General features: G+C 37.3%; 1 protein-coding gene across 1 annotated transcript; it reads left to right on the top strand.

The window, feature by feature from the left end:
* Positions 1-6,551: 6,551 nt before the first annotated feature.
* Positions 6,552-9,006, top strand: LOC126093529 (histone H2A.V). The gene is made up of 5 exons (XM_049908727.1): positions 6,552-6,696; positions 6,841-6,918; positions 7,096-7,209; positions 7,488-7,617; positions 8,566-9,006. The coding sequence occupies exons 1-5, from the start codon at positions 6,694-6,696 to the stop codon at positions 8,625-8,627; spliced, it is 387 nt and encodes a 128-aa protein (XP_049764684.1). The 5' UTR covers positions 6,552-6,693; the 3' UTR covers positions 8,628-9,006.
* Positions 9,007-11,365: the final 2,359 nt, after the last annotated feature.

The following is an 11,365-nucleotide window of genomic DNA, read 5'->3' as shown; positions in this document are numbered from 1 at the left end:
AATGCAGTAAATGAAGCAGGCAAAAAGGAATACAAACATCTCAAAAATGAGATCGCAGGAAGTGCAAAATGGCTAATCAGAGATGGCTAGAGGACAAATGTAAGGATGTAGAGGCTTATCTCACTAGGGGTAAGATAGATACTGCCTACAGGAAAATTAAATGGACCTTTGGAGATAAGAGAACCACTTGTATGAACATCAAGAGCTCAGATGGAAACCCAGTTCTAAGCAAAGAAGGGAAAGCAGAAAGGTGGAAGGAGTATATATAGGGTCTATACAAGGGCGATGTACTTGAGGACAATATTATGGAAATGGAAGAGGATGTAGAGGAAGATGAAATGGGAGATACGATACTGCGTGAAGAGTTTGACAGAGCACTGAAAGACCTGAGTTGTAACAAAGACCCCGGAGTAGACAACATTCCATTGGAACTACTGACGGCCTTGGGAGAGCCAGTCCTGACAAAACTCTACCATCTGGTGAGCAAGATGTATGAGACAGGCGAAATACCCTCAGACTTCAAGAAGAACATAATAATTCCAATCCCAAAAAAAGCAGGTGTTGACAGATGTGAAAATTACCGAACAATCAGTTTAATAAGCCACAGCTGCAAAATACTAACACGAATTCTTTACAGACGAATGGAAAAACTAGTAGACGCCGACCTAGGGGAAGATCAGTTTGGATTCCGTAGAAATACTGGAACACGTGAGGCAATACTGACCTTACGACTTATCTTAGAAGAAAGATTAAGGAAAGGCAAACCTACGTTTCTAGCGTTTGTAGACTTAGAGAAAGCTTTTGACAGGATGTAGGTTGCAGTAGGAGATGAAGAAGCTTGCACAGGATAGAGTAGCATGGAGAGCTGCATCAAACCAGTCTCAGGACTGAAGACAACAACAACAACAACCAGTTACTTATAGGGGGAAAAGAAAAGCATCAGAGAGCCACAATAAAGTCACATCAATACCTATCTGTGAAAATACTGAGAAAAGAATGGGCTGCCATTTTCAGCAAATGCTTTTGACTCCTTATTGCAAAGCAAAAGTCATCTTGAACACAAAGGGTAAGTCAAAGCTGTATAAAAATCCACAGCACTAGGATGGCACAAGGGAAAAATTGCTGTGCAGTCTCAGGCTGGATGCTTGTGGTCACTTGGTGTATTAGCAGATGCACAATATGATAAAACACTCAATCATCCACTGACAACAGGCTCTTCTCATCCTGCATGGCACAAACACAGATAAAAATCTAAATTCATTTACATAGATGTTGTAAAATAATTATCTGGCTACAGTGTAAGTTACGACAAAGAAATTCACAGGATTCTACAAAACTGTTATTAATCTTAATACAAAGCAGAAAGATCTGGTGAACGCAAATATTTTAGAAGTAAAAGACACCAGTCACTGACTAGCATCAGCATTTAGTCATCACCAGGGATACACAAAAGAGAAAAACCAACCAGTTATCTGTTATTAATCTTGTCTATGCAGCATGTTTTACTTTCTAATTTCATGAAGTAGGCAAACTGAAGGGTGTATCACTTTTTACATGCTGAATCTGACTATAACCAAGTATCACATGCTCTAAGCCTCTTTTTCTCGAAAGCAAAATGTACTGTTGGCATAATGTCATTAAAAGCTAGTATTAATTTGCGGCTTTCTGTGCCGACCTCATACGATGTTTGTTCATGAGACAGCAAAGGCAAATCTCCACTATCCAAGTACTTTGTATAAACAGGTACAGCCAGACATTTTCCCTCTTGTGTATTTTCATGGGAACAGTTAATCATCTCAAACTAGCATAAACTAACAGATGATGATATTACAGGCAGAATTCTATCATTAGAATAGCATGCAGAAGGCTGGAGGTGGTCTAATGTGTTTGAGCTACCATCACAACCTATGATATTACCCAACAGTGTAAATTGTATTTTGGAGCAGAACTGCAGGTGAACAACAGACATTGTGCTTAACAGAAAATCTAGAATATGGGCACAGATCAGTACTTGCCAAATAGAACAGATATTGAGCAGCAGACATGCCTGTAAAGAGGCATAAAATGCTTAGCGTTTGATGGTGTGAAGTGTATACTGGCACAGTCGGTCCTAGTGTCAAGGTCTGTAATGCTGGAGTCTGTATTTAGATGTTGAGGGTACACATGAACAGCCTTGGTGAAATGGAATTTTACCTGGTTATGTATGTAAGTGACATGACGTTTGTGTATGGGTGAGCAAATGTAACAATAGATAAGGAGGAGCAGGTTATAAGGCCAAGCACACACATAGAAACCATCTGATGCACACCATGCTTTCAAGACTGTTCCTGCTATTAAGAGAAACAGAGCGAGCAGTTCTGCAACACAACAACTGAGGAGACAATGACCTATATAAACTCTTTGACTTGAAAGAAGAGTTGTGCAAAGTACTGCGTGGAACATAATGTTGACACAGCAGCTACACCTCTACCATTTACAGAAAGTCCAAGATTTAAATTCTAATGGCTTTCAGCATTGTCTCTCAACTGAAGCGATGACAAGGGTAACTGTGACCTCCATTGATACAATGCATGAAAATCACCATTTGGATCATTGTATTTTTAATTACTGATGACCAATTTTGATCTGTGAAGAGGGACATGAAGCGATGGTCATTTTGTGGCCAGCTAGTTCACTTGATCTGACACCATTAATTTCTGCTTGTGGAGTGTCTTGTGCACGAGGCACCTGTCGGGACTGAAGAGTATGTCATGGCAGTAATTCTTACTAGCTGTGACACTGTACAAACAATTGCAAGATAGTTTCAATGGGTGTGCAACAATGTCACACATGTGTAGATACTGAGGCATGGCAATTTGATCAGCTATTGTGAACATAGCTGGACTTACAGGTAAGTAAAATAATTAAAAATTAATAAAATGTTCTGGGCTATTATGCTGTGTTCTAACAGATTTCACCTTAAAACCCAAAGTTTCATCCCCATCTGTGGAGGACTTTTGCAAGGGGGATCGTAGCTTCTTTGAATGTCCAATTCACACCATGGCTCCAGCCATGAAACTTTACATTTTACAAGTAAACTTATTACAACAGTGTGTGTAATTGATTTTTATTATTGTCTTCAGACCAATGCTTAACTTGAAATTTTATAAATTCAACTCAGATCTCAAATTTATATAGATGTACTTCTCCACAATTCTAGAAACTCTGTATCATCATAGAAATACTCTTTGTAAACTCTATTCTATTGTACTGCTCATCCAATTACATCCATCAAAACAGTTCTTTTTTTTTGGGCTGAGAACAGAAGAGAAGTCATATATCCCACAGAAGCTTAATGTTTACTGCCAGAATAATGTCCAAGGTGAACAGCTTTGATGCAGTTACCCATTATTTTCATCTCTGTCATCATAGGCTGATATATTCTAAACCAACTTCCTACTGTCACAACCACACATTATTCAGGAAACTTCATGCACACGATTATTTTACATTCTACCAACGCCAGCATCATAATATGCAACCTATTCTTCTCCTGTGCTTCTTACCCGAGATATCTGTCGTATATTGGGGGTGGGGTGGGGGGGAGGGGACCCTGCTGTATTTATCTACATTTTCATAAGGGACAACGGATTTACAATCAAGATGAAATGAGATTACTAATGTTCATGCTATAATTCAGAATGTAGGCCTAAACTGTATTTAATAAACTGAAGTGAAAGTACTTGTTTTTATTTTACATTTTCATACAAATATCCCCCCCATCAGATCTGCGGTTTTCTTCTATAAACAAAGTACTATGATTTATCTATTACTCTAGTTTGGTCTTTCCTTCTCATCCTATCCAGGAAGTCTTCCCTGACAGGGGCTCTGGGTGGCTTTTCAATGATTCTCCCCATATCCTGAACCTCACCAGTCCTTTTCCTTCAGCCATCTTCGTTCCCTTTAAACTCTCCTGCCAGAAGGCACCAATGGCTCTGAAAGCTTGCAAATTTCCTTACCTTTCATGTGTGTTCTCCTGCTGCACTTGGTGAGTAAATTTTTTATCTATCCAACAATATTTTCAGTTGGTTATTCTCATTGATGTATTACTCTAGTTTGCCCAACAAGTCTTTAACATGCCAGCAATGAAACTGTTACAAAGTGTGTTGTCAAAGATTTCAGCATAAACAGGAAAATTCTCATACGTGCAGGTATGGTATAATAGTTTAATAACTGAACTGTTGAATCAGTGCACATGTACCAGTAACTTTTGAGAACACAGACAAAAAACAAATTCATTTACTACTCATATTCTGTAGATCCTGTCACAAAATAGGAAGTATCAGTTACAAAATAGAGTGATCAGCATATGGCCACAGAAATATTCTCAGGGATGTTCCACCCCCTACACGTAAACAATGAACATGTTCTACACAATATGCAAATAACCAAACAGATTTTAAAAATACTTAATTGCCAAAATATGCAAGGTACTGCTTATGCCAAGTTACTTAAAAGTGTCATGATTTCATTGTAACTGCATGTTGCCTTAGTTATCAGGACAGAAGACTGCAAAGGACATTCCTTCCTTGCTTTTCTTATATCCTGTCACAAAGTGTAAGTGCTAGAAACTTAACCAGTACACTGCACTGACAGTTTATCACTTATTGGTTAATACTATGTGTAGTTACAGCTTCTATAGTTAACCAGTAAATTAGGAGGAAAGCAATTACTTGGGGGAAGGATAGGGTAATAAAAGTCGAGTTGCTGTGCAACTTTACTATCAAACTATTATTTGCTGTCAGCTACCCCTTCCTCCCACACTTCCCCAAATAGTATCATGCCTGGTAAAGTATTATTGTGATGAACTATGTTTTAAACATTATGCGGTGAGGGGCATTTAATTATTAACCCCCCAAGATAAAATTCTTTAAACTCAGCCCTGTTACTGTAGAGTACGATCAAAGTTGCTCTGTTAACACTTTTGGATGATCCTTAAGTATGTGTGTCTCCCATTTGCTTCGTCCTTCCACGAGGCCAAAACACAGTAAAGTCATTTTATTACATTTACACTAGAAATTATCTTCTGCAAGTTTCTTTTCGTATCATACTACTTGATGCTACCCATAATTACAAACTTGTTACTGTACCACGACAAAATTGTTTCTCTTCCCACATCTGTCATTTCACTTGCATTCCTCTATTGTTAGATCCTCAATGAGAAACTATTGTTACTAAATATCATATATAATAATAGTTTTGTTTAAATCAGTTTTCACATATTGTCGTCACTCTAGGGAGTAAAGATGACAATAACAGGTTGTAGCAATGTAAAACCATCTGTTTGTTACTTGCCTACCTTACTCTGATCAGTATTTTTTATCACCAATGTTGTTGTTCTAATTCTGATGCACCAAATTGCTGTTAGTTTGTAAGTGTGCCTTGTTTTAATAATCCATGGTGATATAACAATGAGGCAGAACATTTCAGTACCGATGTTTCCAATACAGCACTCTAGATTTAGTGGCGTAATTGTGGTGTTTCTCATTAGCGTGTCCGAGTATCTAATCACGGTTGCTCTCTAACACGATTCATCCCTTAGTAACGGCAACAAGAACACGATGGTACATCCCAGTTTATTTTAAGTATGCCACGCCTCAATGCAGCGAGGGTCAATTTTCTGCTCACAGTGCGTGAAATACGTACAATGCTGCCGGACAACAATGGGGAGATTTTGTGCAATTATTCGTTTTTGTAGACTTAACAAAACAGCAGAGTTTAGATTAGATTAATACTAGTTCCATGGATCATGAAAACGATATTTCGTAATGATGCGGAACGAGTTGAGACTAATTTGGTTGGGCATAGTTATACTTCGCACTCTACGTCTGTTTCTGGTTTGATTCAGAACCTATCTTTAAGATGAACAAAGAAAAAAAATGTGATAACATAGAATCTCTTCCACAAATTAGCAGAAATGAATATGTAACGCTTTTTCCGTCAGCAGTCCACTACACAGAATTGTGCAACTGCTAATCTGCTATCCAACTCCTCATACACAGACGCCCACTAAACCGAGACACGTGATTCTAACGCCGTTAACGCCATCTGGAAATATAGGTGTTGGTATCCAGCTGGCAGAGAAAATCTTTCAGGTTCCCAACTTCCACAGTTTTCTTAATAAAAATAAACGCTTTGCGGAACGAGACAATTTGTTTCTTCTGCGCTACATAGACGCCATTCTTCATCATTTAAAAGATGTCGTTGCGTTTCAAGGACCATAATATCCTTATTCTTTAGCCACCGATCGTCAATGGCGAACGATGCAAATTAACTTTCAGAGCGATTCAAAAACCCACGAAGCCGAAACTTTATTATTGACTACAATTATTCTTGGGTTTTTTGACCAATTAAAAGAATATTCGGCTACGGTACAATTTCTGAAATAACATTATTGAAATTAAGTGAATAAACTAATGTACAAAAATTTTACATTTAAAATTTAATTTCCTTGCTTCGCCATGTTGCCAACATCATGCTGAGTCCCAACCATGCTTCTAGGAACATGATCGATAGATGGCGGGCTTCCCGCCTGTATACTTCCTCGCTATTGGCTGAGCTGAATCACGTGGCTGCTTTCATACTTTCACCAGTAGATTCGTTTGGCGGGTAGGCATAGCGTTGGTAGCAAACGGCATTGGAGATACGTTAGCAATGGTGAGTACAGATAAGTTTTTGTGGTAAATACGAGTCGGTGGTGTTCAATTGTACCAAAATTGGAAACTTCAAGGTTTCGTCTAGTAACTGGCGAAGTTTGAACGACTTACTACGAAAATTAACCTCATTTTCGTGGATTTCTAGGCTGGTGGAAAAGCTGGTAAAGACTCCGGTAAAGCGAAGGCGAAGGCTGTTTCGCGGTCAGCAAGGGCAGGATTACAGGTACTGTTGTTTCTGTTGATAAATGAAAAAAAATAGTTTTGTGTTTCCTCCATAATAAGACTTGCGTTTATTGTGAAATTATATTTTTCTTTAGCAGAAAAATCAATGTTTTGTCTAGTGCTAACCGTGCGTTATGTTGGCTCCGCAGTGAACGCTTTTTTTTTTCTCTCTTCATAGTTTCCTGTCGGAAGAATACACAGACATTTGAAGAACAGGACAACAAGCCACGGCCGCGTTGGAGCAACGGCAGCTGTTTATAGCGCAGCTATCTTGGAATATTTGACCGCGGAGGTGAGTTACAAAATGGCTGCATAGACTTTGGAAGACGTAATCAAGGATCCGTTGTTTGTTGAAATAGGCCGTAGTTTATATAATGGTGAAGTTTCTGGGTAAGTATCTAACCTTGTCTTATAGGAAATAGATAACAGAAAGTCTGTCATTGTCGTGTCTTTGAATGTGTGTGTTTACAAAATATGAACGGTTGGGACCCTTCAAATTTTGGCGCGATTTTCCGTGCTGTTAGTATGTTGATTTTTATGTTTATTTTAATTGTAAATATTTTGATACAGGTCCTGGAGTTAGCCGGTAATGCATCAAAGGATTTGAAAGTGAAACGTATAACTCCACGTCATCTCCAGTTAGCTATCAGAGGAGATGAAGAGCTGGATAGCTTAATTAAAGCTACCATCGCGGGTGGTGGTAAGTGTAGCATTAAAATTAGTGTTGTATTTACTTGGATCTTGTAGAAGAATATACATACAATCGCGTAATGGGATTGTTTACGAGTTCGTAGTGAAGTTTGTATGTTTTTAAAGGCACAACTTTGTGTAAGGATGTCGTGAGTGGTGCTTATGGTTACTGAAAGTGGAAAGCAACGCTACAGTTAAACTTTTGCGAACTGGCGTTGTGCCGGAATAATTATCGTAGTGAAAAGAGAATTTTGTTCTTGCTTTGTGATGTGCAGTGTGCTTGATTTAGTGATAGTAACTGGGCTGTGGAAATGTTGCGGATTTAAAGTTCACTAATGTTGCTGTGTGATGTCAACTTCTTGATGTTCTGGTAGCATAGTTAGCACACACAAGCATGTGATCTCCGTTTGTATATTAGGCGCATAGCTTCTCATGTTAGCCAAGTTTTCTGCAGATATTTTGGGTGGGTTGATTAGATTAAATAAGCAATCAGTTAGGTATACCTATTTCAAGAATGGAACAATAACATTGACGATTATATTGAAAGTAATGTACTAATATAACCGTTAACAAATTCCTTTTATGTTGAAAAGGATGAATTTTGCTTTGTGAGATATTTAGTTCGTATTTGTGGAATTGTAAATTTGTGCAACTACTTGTTCCCAACAAAGTAGAGTATACCCATTGTGGGTGTAGAGTTGCTTCAGATAAATATTTTTGACTGATGCATAGCACTTGGGTTGCTGGGATAAGGGTGTACAGGGTGCTCAACACTTTATATACCCTAGATGATTACACTTAAATTGTAAATATATATGTACTAGATACTGTGTTTGAGCAATGTTGGTAGTTTACTTAAGTTTCATAGGTTTATGTATCCTTTAGTGTCCAATAATACTGATTCACATGATCCTCTAAAATTAATCATGCAATTGATAAAAAAAACTTTTCTTTCCAGGTGTTATACCACACATCCACAAATCTCTCATTGGCAAGAAGGGTTCACAGAAGCCAGCATAATGTGTAATGTGGTGTTAATGTGAGGACACTAGTTTCAATAAGAAAGCAGTGACTGAACTTTGCATGAAATTGTGGAATTTCAAGAATGTGGTCAGACGTTGAAGACTGTTCATTTGCATTTAAAAGTTATTCATTACATTAAAGACTACTTCTATGACAATGTTAAAACACAACAGCAAATTCTGGGCACGTTTCACTAATTGAGTGAAGTTGATGTTAGGGGCATAGTTATTTTAAATGTTTTTGAAATGTCTTAAATTTATTGATACAGTCAGAACATTAATGTTAAGCATTCATTAGTTTTAGATATCATTCGCCATAAACATATTTTTGACATTAAGTATTAAATATGTAGAAAATATATTCATTTCATATAAAATTTGCTTTGTTTATTTGTCTAATCCCGAGTACTTAACAAATTTTCTAGTTCTGCATAGCATTGTTAGGAAAATGTTGTTTCACTGGTGATTGAAATTTAAATGTGGTTCGCTTGGAAGTCTTGATTTAGCCAAAAATATCCTCAGTGTAATTAAAGGTGTAAAATATTCCTTGTGACAACATGTAAATCAGTTTATTATTCTAATTATAGCAATTGCAGTGAATTGTGGAGTATCGGTATTGTGATGTGTTGCGGAGAACAGTGTGTTGCTAGTGACATATTGAATATTTTGGTGAGACAACTTCTGTCTGCTCTGTGGATGTAAGAAAGATTAAATTTAGACAGATTGATGTGGACAGTGGGTATTATGTGAGAAGGGAATTGTTGGCAGGAAGTGGAGTTGAAGAAAGGGCTTAACTTTTGTGCCGTTTTTATGGCAACTCTCGTAATGGCTGCTAACCTTTGGATTTTTGTATAAATTCTGGCTGTGCACTGCAAAGATTGTGTGGTGGTCAGGGGAAAGTATGTGTAGAAAAAACCTGTGAAGTTCATCTGAGGGTATGTACATATAGGTATTGTTTCATACATATGCATTGTATGGAGTAGTAAAGCTTGAAACTGAAAACATCTTTGATTTTAAAAGGAGGGTTTTTGATTAAATGTGATGATATTTAAAAAGCTATATCCCATGAAGTTACTGGAAGTCCTGGAGTATAAACTAAAAATTGAAATACTACCTAATTTCATGAAATAATAGGAAGTTGGGAATTAGATACAAGGGGTTCTGGATGTGGTCACTGCTGAATTTATCAATCGGTTCTGCAATAGAAGCTGTTGATCTCGAACTATGCAGTTCCTAATTCAATGTGGATGGTTAATGCTGCTGCTCTTTTTTTTTTTTTTTTTTTAAAAAAAAAGGATAGTGTATGGGCACTTGTGCTTATTGCACTTGTCTAAAACTGAGTCATTGCATTATTGTCTGCTGTAGTGGTGTGGAGTAGTCAAATGTGGTAGTGTGGTTACGGATTAGCTTGCACCTACAAATTCAGTTTTTTTGGGGAAAAGCTGCTGTTTCTAAATTACTCAGCTTCTGTTTGTATCCTGTACTTCATTATAACATGTGGAACTACATTGACCCTCTGTATTGTTCCTTTTATGTCAAAGATCTTGTGTACAAGATGCAACAGGTACAATAGTTCTTGTGGGTGACACTTGTATCATTAATGCAAGCATATGTACAGCAACAGAAATCAGTAAACAAAGGTCTTAAAAGTATTACTGGTTTCTCGCAAATGCTTTCACACTCAGTTTTAGAAAGATGCCAGTGTATTCAATTAAGCTCATCTAGAGCTATCACATGGTGAGGAAATAATCAGTAGGGTGGAAACTTCAAAATTCTGAAGAGTCCAAATTGATAATTTGCTCTGGAAAATCACATCTTTGCACTCCTAAAATATAAGTTCAGCCACATTTGCACTTAGGAACTGTTGCAAATATTGGGGGAAGAAATCAGTAAGTTTACATTCTGCATATTTACAATGTCGCATAATAATGTTATGGGTTAACTCGTTAAGAAAGTCTTCCTTGCCTGAAAATATGTTGTAAGAATGTGGTGCCCACCAACAATTGTCTCGTAGATGTGAGTTTGGAATGATGAGTACTGCTTCATAGTGTATTTATTCAGTTGTAGTTTTTTGTAGATAATACACTGCAGCTCAAAGGGAACAGCAATGTACCTAGTTAAGATGATGGGAGGAATAATGTTCATTATGCCACATTAAGGTAGTGCTGCAGCCAAAGTTTTTGATCACTTAATCAGCGATATAAAATGTATGGCTGGCATTTTAAAACAGTTTCTCTTTGAAAGCACCTGCATAGTTTATTGTAATGTGTAAAAGGTAGTGAGTGGAATTCCAAGCATATGTCCTGTGCTAATTATCTGTGGAACATGAAACTGACTATAGTGCTGAAGTTAGGGTCAACTAGCTGCTTGTTGAATTATTGCAAAATGTAGTTTCAGGGGTTAGTTCTAATTGTGGCAATTAGCTGTGTTATAAAGCTGTGTGACAAGTATTGGTAGTAATGTACAGCATTTCCAGAGTTAAGAAAATATTTTATTTGGAGAAAAGCTAATAGCACATGAACAGGAGCTATGTAGTAAAAACACTCATTAATTTACTAGATTAAAAGGTATATGCTAGTGCTGTTTCTATGTGGGCATATACTAGTTGAGCCATGCTTGAACTTAATGAAAATTATGAAGTTCCAGAGGGTTAAAGCAACATGTAAGCTGTCATTTGAAACAAGATTGCACTCATAGCATCAGCTAGCTGGTCATCATTCTGCTATACAAAATTTT

The sequence above is a fragment of the Schistocerca cancellata genome, chromosome 1 (genome assembly GCF_023864275.1).
Source record: "Schistocerca cancellata isolate TAMUIC-IGC-003103 chromosome 1, iqSchCanc2.1, whole genome shotgun sequence".
Lineage (NCBI taxonomy): Eukaryota > Metazoa > Arthropoda > Insecta > Orthoptera > Acrididae > Schistocerca > Schistocerca cancellata.
This window is presented reverse-complemented; position numbering and strand designations above follow the sequence as displayed.